Below are 12,266 nucleotides of genomic sequence, written 5' to 3'. Positions count from 1 at the left end.
AACTTGTAAATAGGTACTGCCACTCTTTTAGACTATGTTAGAACATTCTGACAGATATAAATTACAGATATTTTGTAATTTAATATTTGTAACTTCAAACTCCAGATCTAATTTCCAGAGACAATAATTGTGGATAGTGCCAGGGCTTTATTAGTAGCCTGCCTTTCTTCCAAGGACTTATTTACAACAGTTATTATAAAATTGAGCTTTTGAAACTGTAATATTTTCCATTAATGCTGATAAATTAGTGGCACTAAAGAATGAATTGGTTTTCTCCACTTAATTTTTTTTTTCTAGGGAGACACAAAGACAAGTTTTATGCTTTAAGCTTTTCAATTTGACATATTAGCTGCCACAAACTGAGGGTACACATCTATGTTAGTCTCATCCTTCATTATACCCACATTGCTCCTTTTGCAGTGAATTGGCAGGATTTCTGACAAAAATGCCTGTCTTAAGGAAGCTTATTTTGAAAATAATAAGCCCATGCTTCTATCCACAGTGATTTTCCAAAATGTTTTAATGAAATATTAGTCTATCTCCTTATGATTGTTATTTTCATGAAAGAAAGTCTTGGATCACCCAGGTTTTCTCTCTATTAATTATTGGTTTGAGTGTGTGTATGGAGTAGTTCCTGGGCATCTTTCAAAATTGTGTAAACTTTTTTCTTAAAAGGTCTGAAAATAGGCATTATTTGAGATCACAAGGCACTTCCTTATCTAAATATTCCCAAGATTAGATTAGCAGTGAAATAAACAAAATATAATTTCTTTGGCTTTTTTTGTAAAGAATTTATTACAGACAGATCTCAGAGTGGGGCATAGTTCAATGATGAGAGTGATGGACTTATTTGAGACTGCACACAGCATCAATAAAGATTTTGTGGGATTTGAAATAAATTTAATGGCATTTCATACCCATGGAATGAGAAAATAAGAAGTTTCATGGACCTCTGACATCCCACCTCATCTCCTGACTTGTCTTTTGGAATCGGACCCCTAAAATTTTGTGTGCAGAAGCTCAGAGTGCTGAAGACCAGTGTACAACAGGTTGCTGTCCAGGAAAATGGGAACCCTTTTCTTGGGTATCCCTGAAAACAGGGGCATTTGAATATCCATGCATTAAAACTATATAACCACTGGTTGAAGTTTAGCAACTCAGCCTCAGAATGCTGTTGTGCTGGTAGATATTTCATAGCAACAGCGTTTCAAATGTTTACTGATTTATTGTTTCCTGGCCATTAATGATGGAATACCCGAGAGCCTGTCTGCATTTCCCTCCTGTCAAACAAAGCACGTTCATCACTACATTTAAATGTTCATCTGTAAATTTAAATCCCTGGTAACTCACAACTTGCTCTGTTGTGAGTTACTAGGGATTGCAGCTCTTTTTATAAGGTGAAATTTGCGTACTTATGGGGAAAATCTCAGATTATCTGTTTGATGAGCTTGTTTAACTCTCGTGTCCAAAAAATGGATACGAGAGCAGGGTTTGCTCACAGACGGCTTGGTCTTCCTGGCATTTGGGATCGAGTTCCTAAATACAGATTTTGATGTTTTAGGTGTCAAAACAGAAGTGGCTGATCTGGAGTGTTGTAAAGGTTTGCAGCACCGCCGAGGTGAGCAGCGGAACCCCGGCACCACCGAACCTCCCGGCAGGGCTGGAGCTCCCCGCCGGTGAGAGGACACCGCGGTCAGTGGAAATGAGAATTATTTTAGAGCGTAAAAGTCACACATCGCTCCTCCATCCCGCACCAGAAGCACAGCCCCAGCACCACCGGCTGAGCGTGAGGCTCTGGCACCCCCTGCGGGTGATGCGGCTGTCACACCGCGTGTCCCCGCGGCCGCTCCTGTCCCGGACTCGCCGCCTGTGGATGCCCCTGGGCGAGTGCAGGGCCGGCCAGCAGCGCGTCCCGTCCCGTCCCTCCGGGTCCGGCGCTTCCCGGCGCTCCGCCATCCCCGCGCGGGCCAGCGGCGCCGGAGGGAGAGCGGCCATGGCTCCGCCCCGGCCGCGCGCATGCGCATAGCTGACCCGGCAAAATGGCGGAGCTGGAGGAGTAAGTGCGGCATAGAGGGAAAAATGGAGGGCATGCGGGATCCGCCGTCATCCGCGGCCTGGGGGTGGCCACGGGGGCTGCCCGAGAGGGGTCGGGATGCGGGATGCGATCGGGATGTAACCGGGTTGTCCCGCCCGCAGGCCGAGGCGGCGGATCCCGCTGGTGCCGGAGAACTTGCTGAAGAAGAGGAAGGCGTACCTGGCCATCAAGGCCACCCAGGCCAAGCAGGCGCTGCTCAACAAACGCAAGGTACGGAGGGTCCCGGCAGAGCCTGGGCCTGCAGCCCCAGCTCGTCCTCCTCCGCAGGGAGTCACGGTTCCGTCCGAGTGGTCGGGCCCCTCAGAGAGGGGGTGTCCGAGCACCGCGGGTGGGCAGGGATCGTCTTCGGGGTTCCGAGGGGGGCTTGAGTTCCTCAACCTCTTCTCCGTGAGTCTCTGAGCCCTGTAAAGAGGACAGAATAGTACAGGTTATTACACCGAAGCAAATCAGTGGAAGACTGTGAGTTGTTCCTGTTGGATCAGTGGTGCTCAGGTGTTTGCAGCCACATGTGGGAAACAGCAGCGCTACTGAGTTGTCTCTGCTGCCCTGGGATTTCGCTTACTGAAACCACCTTAGTGTTGAAACCCTGCATGGAAGCCATGCTTTTCTGAGGGTGCCTTTAGAGTTATTTCTCTGTTAGAGCAGCATAGGTCATGGTGAAGCCTTTTCTGCCTGAGGGGTCGCACATGTCCTAGTGCAGACACATCCTGTGCACATTGTGCCATTTCCAGACTGGCAGAGCACAGCAGACCTTTCTAATTCCCAATCTCAGGCCTGTTCTGATGTACCCCAGCTAATACAGTAGGTGTCTGTCTTAAAGCTTTCCCAGTGAATCTTGTGGGATTGTGTGCAAAACTCCTGCCATTTTTGTTTGATACCATGTTTACATTTTTAAGAGCATCAGTAACTTGCTGTATTTCCAAGGTGGGAGCATAAGCAATAATATTAAATAGCCACTCCTTAAGATTGTCATTGCAAAAAGAATCTTAGTGATGAGACTTTTATTAGGTCTGCCTGTTTTGAAAATTCAAATGAATTTCATGGGTGATGTGTGAGGTGAAATAGAACAGAAGACACACAACATTAAATTCTTTAATTTAAAGTGGCCTGCTTGTTTAACCAATACAGTATCCTAAATATAACTGTGTAATGCTGTGCATTTTGAAGTCCTATTCATATGAGAAAACACTATAAGTGTTGGTGGATGTACTCATTCCTAAGCTAAAGGGAGACATTTAAACATCTGTTTAATTCTAAAAAGGAGCTTTCCATTTCCTAGTAACAATGAAAAGACTTTTTATCAGATGAGCCAGATGTTCTGTTTAAATCAGCAATATTTAATAGTTACTTGAATGTTTGAAGTTTTTCTTGCATGTGTGTCAGTATAGGAACTGACTTTAAATGCAGCTACTTTCTCTTGGAGGGTAATTTTGAGTCACACTGGGGTATTGCTGTAGCATCTGTTTCTGGCTTTTCCAGTCATTGCTGAGCTGTGTGTGTAGCTTTGCCTAGAAGTCTTCCCTGGTCTTTTCCCTAATTTATATTTTTCCTGGGGAAAAACTCTTTGTTAACTGTTCATAAATAACAGTTGTGTGTAAATTCATGTGTTGTCCCTCAGTTCTGCCTCCCTTGGGCTTAGATAATCAGATTTATTTTCTTATTGCTTCCAAAGCTGTAAGGACATTGTTCACTACTTCTGCATTTCATTTGGCCTTTGAGATGTAAACCTCACTTTGTTTTCCTTTTGTCTGCAGCAGCAGAAGGGGAAGCAGATCCAGTTCAGGCGCCTGGAGACGTTTGTTCGGGATTCATGGCGCAAACGCCGGGATGACACCCGCCTGAGGCGCATGGAGCAGAGGCCTGGGTCGGCAGCGGTGCCTCAGGAGAGCAAGCTGGCCTTCGTCGTGAGGATTGTGGAGTGAGAGCCTTCCCTTATTGCTGCCCTTTGTTGTGTCATTTCCACACCAAGGCAGTGGGATCAGCCCAGACATCACTTTGCAGGTGATGTGAGGCCTTTAGAGAAAGTGGTTACTCATAAGTTGTGTTTTGCTCAGCATTAAGGGGGTGACCAAGAGGGTGAGAAGAGTGATTGAGCTGCTGCGGCTGAAGAAGAATTACACCGGCGTGTTTGTGAAGCTGAGCCCGCTGTCGCTGAAGATGCTGCGGATCGTGGAGCCTTACGTGGCGTGGGGGTACGTGCCCCTCCCCTGACCTGGGGGTCATTGGCTTCTCCAGTTGCTATCACAGATTCTTTACTTCTCCAGGAATGGTCACAACTTAATCAGCTTTATGTCTAAAACTTGTTATTGTCTCTGTTCTCATTGTTCTTGACATGACTTTGTTACTTTACCACCTCTGCACAAAGAAGTGGGGTGGCTTCCCTCTGCATCCTGTGTGTCTGTTACAGAATCTGATTTTTGTTCCTGTACAGACAGCCTAACCTGAAATCTGTGCGAGAGCTCATCCTGAAACGAGGCCAAGCCAAGATCAAGAAAAAGAGGGTACCTCTGACAGACAACATGCTGATAGAGGAACATTTAGGTGAGGAAGAGGGTGAGAAAACTGAGGAGAAAAGAGTTAGGTGTTGAGAGTTTACAGTCTGACCTGAAAGGGTGAGACAAAATCTTCCCAAACTGGAGGTCTGGCAATTCTGGAGTTAGTGTGGGGAAAGATGATACAGCTGGACATCTCTTTTTTTTTTTTTTCTCATGCAGGGGGCTGTGGTATCATTTGCTTGGAAGACCTTATTCATGAAATCTACTCCACTGGGAAGTATTTCAGGAGAGTGACCAGCTTTCTGTGGCCGTTCCATCTGTCGGTGGCTCGGCACGCGTCGCGGAACAGAGTGGGTTTCCTCAAGGAGATGGGCAAGCCTGGCTTCAGAGGGGATGCCATCAACCAGCTCATCCGTCAGCTCAACTAGTCAGGTGAGCAGTGCCTGCTGGGCTGCTTCTGAGGCTCACCCTGCATTCCCTGTCCTAAGGACAACCAGCTGCCTTTGAAGATCAAGGGGGTGCTCCCTTGCTTCTGATGGTCACTCTGCAAAAGTGACCTCAGAGTAGGGGCAACTAATCAAGTGTGGGTCCCATTAGGAATCAGCACATGCTGGTGGACACCTCCATGAAGGCTTGGTTCCTGGGAGATAATATTACTTTCTTGTTTATTTTCTTCCCTGTTCTGCAGGGTTTTTGTGAAAACTTCAGGATCTATGACCTGTTCCTTTTCACATGATCCTTTCATGGACATTATCTACGTGGAGTGATCTGTATGCAACTTCTCTTGACTGGTGCCTCTATAAAAGAAGAAACACAGAGATGATGATGATGGAGATGGGCTTTGGGCTGGCCCCTCTTAAAGAAGAAGATAAATTCTGTTTGGTACAAGAATGAGCTTCTTGGAGCAATTTCACTTTTGCATCTCTGTAAAATAAGTGGTTTTATGCTCACTACTGCAGACTTCACTCTTTGATGTGCACCTGCTTCTGGGGGTGAAGGGGTAGTGGAGTCACAATTGTGCTGACAGGTAAAAGAAAACACCAAGGTATTCTTCTGTTACTGCAGCACAAGCCCTAGCAGTGAATAATGTCACTTTTTAAGTACCTAGATTGTATTTATTTTTAAAAAATTAAGGGGTTTGTGTTCCTGATTTTCAGAGCCCTTGTTTGGGCAAGACTTTTTTTTTTTTTTTTCCTCTTTTAAACATCTGCTGGATTGGGACTGTTGGGGGGAATTATTTCCTGGAAATAGGAAAGCCTGAAAAGGTTGTAATACAGTCATGGGGTGAGGTATATGTAATTGATGTTTTTAAAATAAACTTCTGAAATTATATTATTATAACAGAAGGTCCTACATCACTGTAAAAGAGTGGAAAAACCAGTCAAACACTCTGGCTGGAATGAATTTAGTGAAGCAAGTGAAGAAAACCATGGAAGAGTCTGAAAGTTCCAGACATTTAAATCCCTAATTTCTTCCACTACAGAAATGGGTAAGGACACATGAAGAGTCCAGTGATGTTCAACAAATACAGAAGGCACTGTCATGAGTTCACTGTGACTGTTTAAACTGTTATTTGAAGACTTAGGTGGGGGCAAACTGTTAATCCATGAATGGATTTCCTGTGGACTCCACACCACTTGGAGACTCAGGAAGGAAACAGTTAAGTAACAAGAAGGATGCCTTTTGGATGTTACTTGGGTGGCAGTTATAAACTGTTTCATGATGTAGCATTCATAAAACCATCTGAAATACAAAGGACTGCAGATTCTGAATTAGAGAACACTATAAAACTAGAAGCTTTATTCTGTAAAACAAGAATAGAAACATAGAAAATGCTGGACAGACACTACAGACGTACACAAAACAACTTTGTCCCCAGAACTAGAGCCCAGTGGTCATTAAGATACAAGGTTTCATGTCTTTAAAGCTTTCCTGATAAACAGCTGCTTCCATTGTAGAGCAGTACAAGAATTGTTTGGATGATTCATTTTTGGGTTATTTCTGGTAATGAAACAGCCCAGGCTTCTAACATGAAAACTGGCACACTAGGAGTGAGATTATTTTAGTTGCTGCAGAGAATTTAAGACTGCTAACAGAGTGTAGTTTAAAAATAATTTTAAAATACAAAGTTACAGGATCTGAACACAATTCTAGCAGCTAATCCCAGATTTAGGCAGTTTTTCTAGCAGAGGCAGTGGTTTTAACACACCATTGGATTATCTCATACAGTAAAGTACGAATTGACTATGACCTTAAAATTTCTTTAGAAATGATGCCAGCTTAGTCTAGTGTCACATTTTCACAGACAGGCATGTTGTCTTTGTGTCGTGCTTTATCAGGAGGACAGCAATGACGTGCTCACAGCTTAGCTGCTGCATGATGAACAGGAACTATACAAGGTGACAGGACAAAACTTGCCCCTGCATCTTAGGGAACAGAATCCTTCTTGTAAGCCACCGTGGTGTTGACTTTGTGGATTGTGGTGGTGAAGGAGCGCAGCCGAACCTCCTCTGAATTGGCTATGAACTGTGGTCCTGACTCTTCCCACTTGGCTGGCACTGCCAGATCTTTATCCGTGTAGATCAGCAAGTCAAAGGCACCTGGGGGCAAGGGAGAACAAATTCACCATAAGGAGATGGCAGGTTTGAAGTACATCTTCTAGAACTTGAGACAAGGACCAAGCTTTTCAGAAGTTACACTGATACTAGTTATGTGAAGACAAACAATCGTTAAAATAAGATATTCATATGAGGCCATTATAGTTTTCTCAAAAACTAAATTGTGTTGTAAATTTTTTTAAAGTGTGTTAAAATGCTGTGGAAATGAGTGCTGTATAACACTTCATAGGAACAAATTATTCATGAAAACTTGTATTCCTCAGGGCGTACATATTTAATTTCCTCAAGTTCATTAAGCCACCCAGAGTTCTGTCCTGATCTCAGTCTAACAACGTACTGTCTCACAAACCTGATGGTACACGGTGTGTAATAGTCAAAGAGCCTCAGAAAACCAGAAAATATTTTCTAAAGTTGGAAAGTTACTGAGGTTTTTCAAAAGCATTTTATTTCTTTAGTGCAGTTTGGGATACTCACAGGCAGATTCCAAGAGTGGCAGGAAGGTTACTGTGGCAGTTATTTGTCTGATGACAGAGCGAATTTCATCCTGAATTGCCTTCTGAGATTTCTCCCGTGGTCCACTGGAAAAATAAGAAAACTCTGGTAAGAGAAGTTTGAAACTTCTGCTGTGCAGACAGTTTCCTCTAAATACAGTTCTCTTTGTTAAGCTCTGGTAGTTTGCTACAGTATTTTTAGAGTAGTAGTGACACTTTAGAAAAAGTTAAGTGATAGCTGCTCTGCCTTTATTGTTGTTTGTGTGTTCAGTTATATAATGACTGGTTTGCAGAGGGTAGAGCACTGAGAAAAGTTTGAAGGCACAAGTCCATGGCATTGATCCTGTGCCTGCCCCTGTACTCACTTGTCATCCTTTGCAGTTTTGTCACACTCGATGTCAAACTGCCACCGCTCCAGGACCTCGCTGCTGTCGATGCTGGAGATGACCACCACCAGGCGCTGCACGATGCACTTGTACAGCCACTCTGCAAGAAGCCAGGGCAGCGCTTAGGGGGCGAGAAGCGGCGGCGGGGACACCGCAGGGAGGGCCCGGCCGCCGGCCCGCACCTTTCATCTGCTCGGTCACGTTGTTGAGGTAGTTAGCCAGCTCGGGGTCCGTGGTGACCAGCAGGGTGAGCCCGTACTTCTGCACGCGGGTGAAGGTCTCGGGGGGGTAGATGCCCCGCTGGTACAGGATGCTGTTGATTCCATAGGCTGCACGATTTAGACGGAGAGGGAAAGGGATGTGTACCGCACCCACCCCAGGCCCCAGCCGGCGGCCATGTCGCTCCGCAAGACGCGGCCTCCCACCCCCTCACCTCCCCTCCCACCCTCCTTCTCCCCCTCCCTCTCTCGCAGCGCGGTCCCCGCGGCCCCCTCACAGAAGAACTCGGCGACGAGCTCGGCGCTGCCGCGCAGGGTGATGCCCTGGTGCTCCCGGCCGAGCTGCTGCTGCGCCGCCATGGCCGCCGCTTCCCCGCCGCCCGGTTCGAATCCGGCCCCGCCCCCGCCCGGCCCCGCCCCTTCCCGCGCGCGCAGCGCCGCTGAGGGGGGCGCGCGCCGCCTCAGGCGATACCAGCGGCCTTCCCTTCGGGAATCGCCGTTCCCTGGGCCCCTTGCCCGTGAAAAACGGGCGGCAGCCTGCGGGCTTCCGTGGCTGCCTGGCGGGAAAGAAGGGGTTTTTCCGCCATGTTAAACTGCCCGGCCGCTGCCGGTGCCGTTGCGTGTGTGGGCGGGGCTGAGGGGAGCGCGGAGCGGGGACGGAGCGAGTGAGCTGCTCTGCCATGGGAATGCTGCGCGAAGCTGCGTTTCAGCGTTTCCAAGATTATTCGACTTTACGAGCCTAAAAATGGTACTTTCCAGTTATGAATTGAACAAATCCCTAATTTATTATTTATTGGTGGCTTTCATGGTGTAAGTCATGCAGTTGTTGTTTCAAATAAAAAATACTTTCCTGCAAGCACTCTGAAGAAGCAGGTGGGGTGAACGTGGGAAAGTAGGATAAACAATTTTTCTTTCAATCCATAATAATTCCAGAAATAATTTTTAAAAAAGGGTTAAGAAGCATTTGGGTTATTGGTCTGCCTGGTGGAGGGAATTTGCTACTTGGTCGAACAACTTCAGTGCTGTTACTACAGGGTGACCAAGGAAGATGTGGCAGCCAGCAGTGGCCATCACCTGGAGGGAGCTGTGGCAGAGGCTAGCAGGTAAGAGAGGCTGAGCAAACCAAGGAAATGTTGAACTATGTTAATAATAGGAAGTAGAGAAGTTATGATCTGTTGGGATAGTAACAAGGTGGCCAGCTAATTAGGTTATAAAATCAATTATAGGCAGGAAAATGAAAATTAATGGCTTTGCTGGGCACAGCATAGCTGCAAATGAAATTATTCCCTAAATGTGATTTTTCCAAAGCATCATCTGAGGCATACTTGTGTTAGATACCCATATTGCCCTTGAAAGAAACAAAATGAACAGTCTTAAAATGAAGTTGCATTCAAACCAGAAGTATTTACACTGAGGATAAAAAACACATGGTCATTACACAGTACAGTGGGCCAAATGCTAAGAGAGTGAATTGATGGTGTGATTGCTTATTTTATTGTAATAAAACACATTTTCACAAGAGCTTAGGCTTTCTCTTGGTTCCAGTTTGGATCCAAGAGGAAGCATGGTTTTCCTCAGGGGTCAGGCTGCTGTGATTAAAACAAACGGTGTAGTCCTGAAGTTATGTGCTGAAGTTCTGCAAGGGTCGGAATAATTTAATTTAACCACGGGAAATTTATTTTGGATCTTGTTCACTAGTGATTGTGTTATACATAATTCTTCTGAATAAAATATTTTCTGAGTAAGAATGGTATATTTCCAAGGTTGTAATAATGGAAGCATTTTTACAACCTTGGAAATATACTAAAAGCTTAACTTTTAGAACTTGGATTGCTGTGAATATCAGCTATTTTGCTTGAAATCCTATGTACTACGGTGCTTTTATTTATCTATCCCAAAATGGTTACAGCCCTCTGGGTTTTTTTCCTACACTTAGCTTCTTGTCCATTTTGCTTTTGGAGAGCTGCTTGTTCTTGTGATAAATAGAATAACTTGAAAGCATGAGACCAGACAAGAATAGTAGAGCTTTTGGTTAATATTTAAGATATTTCTCCTGTAGCTGTTTTACCAGACAGAAGAAAGGAATCGAGGTGTTTCTTGTTTAACAAGTTGACGTCCCTGTGTTTCAGTTTGGATGGTTTGCACACACGCAGGTGCATGTGCTTATCAGCAGCAGACTTAATTGCTTCTTCATTGCTGCTGCCAAGATTCACCTGGCAGGCACTGAGAGTGGTTGTGACCTCTGTTAGAACTCTGAGCTTCCTGCAGCTGGCATTTCAGAGTTTTGGGTCACTTTTCTCTAATTATCTCATGATAAAACCTTCATTTTCATAAGGAATGTGAAATCCCGGTTGGATTTAATTTGGGTCTCTTACAACTCTTTAGTCGCTCTTCAGTTTCTCCATTACAGCTTGATGTTGTGACTTGTGTTTTTTGATTCTCCTTCTGTGAAAGGAAATGTTCTGTGTTTAACTTGGCTTTTCTGCAGCATTCAGTGATTGTTTTCCCATGGCAATTGTCACTGAACCATGGGGAATCCAAATCATTGGTAGGCCTTCATTTTTTTTTAAGGCAAGCCAGGTCACATTCCCATCGCCATCCAGCACATTAGGAGACATAATCCATTGTGGAGTTCATTCCCATTATTTATTTATCTTGTAACCTTCAGGAGGATGTGCACAGGTCTGTTCTCTCCAGAATAGCAAAACAGCTTAGGAAATGAAAGTTTCAACAGTCTTTGTAGCACCAAAGTTTGCAGGGTAAGTACAGGTGCCTCTTGTTAGCTGTGAAAATAAAATCTTTTCAAGTTGGCCAATCCTATTTTTAAAACATAAAACATGGAATATTATTACAAATATCAATGCTGTGCCCTTCACCAAAGGGGTGAAAGATTGTCTTTAAGTATTCATGAGAAGAAATGGATATTAAAATGAGTCAGTATGAGCCCATAATCTGCACTGTAACTTTTAATGTGATCAGTAGACTTTCCAAAGGGACTTCCTTTGGTTTTGAATGCCACGTGGCAATTTTTACAGTTAATTTTCTGAATGTATTTTGAAATTAGAATAAGTCAGGTAAGCACTTCTTTCTTTTATGAAATGAGAGAGCTTTGATGTTTCTTTACTTAGGCCAGTGTTAGAACTCCATTTAGCTTGAAAGTAGCTGTGTCCAGGTTGTGGCTGCCTTGTACAGTGAAATAAATTCTTGCTGATTTTGAGACTTTGGAAATCTCCTTTTGTAGAACATAAAGTGGTATCTTTTTCCGGTTTTGGGGAAGGTGTTCCTTCGAAGACCTGACATTTTTCTTAAGGAAAAAGAGTTAATATTAGTGACGGTTTTACCTCTGAACGACCAGGAGATGGCAGCAGGCACACGCGATATCTGCACCCCTGCCGTTTTTGCTGGAGGTGCAATGGGTTGGTTTCACTGTTAGGTACTTGACCAGTTTTACACCTTTTTCTAGCTTTAACATCGTTGTTCCAGAATCAAGGGGATGCTTAATGCCCAGTTTTCGTGTTTACCTTTGGCTGCTGTTGCATTAAAGACAAATTAACAGTGAAATTATTATCTCTAAACATCTCATGTGAGGATAGGAATCCTATTTCAGAATTGGGAAGAACAGGACTTAATTAAACTTTTTTGTGCCTTGAGAACTTCTTAGTGCTGGATGATGTCCTGTTACACTGATAACAGGTATGTGAAATCCACTGAATCCTGCTCTTTACAACTTAATCCTCTTCATTACTTAATCCCCAACCTGAAGGTTGGCAGTTTGAAAGGTGAATGTTAATCCAGTTCAGTGTAGCTCCTGTCACATCTAAAGTTTTCATATTAATAAATCAGTGAAAAACTAGGGAGTTCTCAGGTAGCTTAGATTTACTTAGCCAGTATTACTGGAAATTTAGCATTAAATTCAAAATGAGCCTTCTGAAGTACTCTGGAACATTGATTTATCATTCATAG

General features: G+C 44.3%; 2 protein-coding genes and 1 long non-coding RNA gene across 3 annotated transcripts in view; 2 read left to right on the top strand and 1 right to left on the bottom strand.

Annotated features, from left to right (window-relative positions):
• The window catches only part of RPL7L1 (ribosomal protein L7 like 1), a 29,938-nt gene extending 24,388 nt beyond the window's left edge, over window positions 1-5,550 (top strand). Inside the window, 9 exon segments of the mRNA XM_064711641.1 lie at window positions 1,562-1,924; window positions 1,927-1,957; window positions 1,960-2,056; window positions 2,197-2,305; window positions 3,850-4,013; window positions 4,150-4,287; window positions 4,527-4,636; window positions 4,810-5,022; window positions 5,279-5,550. Of these exon segments, the coding sequence (XP_064567711.1) occupies window positions 1,562-1,924; window positions 1,927-1,957; window positions 1,960-2,056; window positions 2,197-2,305; window positions 3,850-4,013; window positions 4,150-4,287; window positions 4,527-4,636; window positions 4,810-5,018 (1,221 nt within the window). The 3' untranslated portion in view covers window positions 5,019-5,022; window positions 5,279-5,550.
• An 814-nt stretch (window positions 5,551-6,364) lies between these two features.
• MAD2L1 (mitotic arrest deficient 2 like 1) lies at window positions 6,365-8,698 on the bottom strand. Its single transcript, XM_064711642.1, has 5 exons — window positions 8,582-8,698; window positions 8,268-8,414; window positions 8,065-8,185; window positions 7,683-7,786; window positions 6,365-7,190 (listed from the first exon to the last, which is right to left on the bottom strand). The coding sequence occupies exons 1-5, from the start codon at window positions 8,661-8,663 to the stop codon at window positions 7,018-7,020; spliced, it is 627 nt and encodes a 208-aa protein (XP_064567712.1). The 5' UTR covers window positions 8,664-8,698; the 3' UTR covers window positions 6,365-7,017.
• A 77-nt stretch (window positions 8,699-8,775) lies between these two features.
• The window catches only part of LOC135447001 (uncharacterized), a 34,631-nt gene continuing 31,140 nt past the window's right edge, over window positions 8,776-12,266 (top strand). The window contains exons 1-2 of the long non-coding RNA XR_010439966.1: window positions 8,776-9,051; window positions 9,338-9,406. This is a non-coding gene — a long non-coding RNA (uncharacterized LOC135447001). The remainder of the gene's footprint in view (window positions 9,052-9,337; window positions 9,407-12,266) is intronic.

This window comes from Zonotrichia leucophrys, chromosome 4 (assembly GCF_028769735.1).
Source record: "Zonotrichia leucophrys gambelii isolate GWCS_2022_RI chromosome 4, RI_Zleu_2.0, whole genome shotgun sequence".
NCBI classification, from domain to species: domain Eukaryota; kingdom Metazoa; phylum Chordata; class Aves; order Passeriformes; family Passerellidae; genus Zonotrichia; species Zonotrichia leucophrys.
The sequence above is the reverse complement of the archived record's forward strand: the minus strand, read 5'-3'. Positions and strand labels throughout refer to the sequence as shown.

What these genes read in the sequence shown, in the direction of transcription:
- MAD2L1 (XM_064711642.1), bottom strand. Translation starts at nt 8,663, where the DNA reads ATGGCGGCGCAGCAGCAGCTCGGCCGGGAGCACCAGGGCATCACCCTG. An exon ending in GCTCGTCGCCGAGTTCTTCT is followed by an intron (nt 8,415 to 8,581) that starts GTGAGGGGGCCG and finishes TAAATCGTGCAG; the next exon opens with CCTATGGAATCAACAGCATC. An exon ending in GCCACTCTTGGAATCTGCCT is followed by an intron (nt 7,191 to 7,682) that starts GTGAGTATCCCA and finishes CCTTGCCCCCAG; the next exon opens with GTGCCTTTGACTTGCTGATC.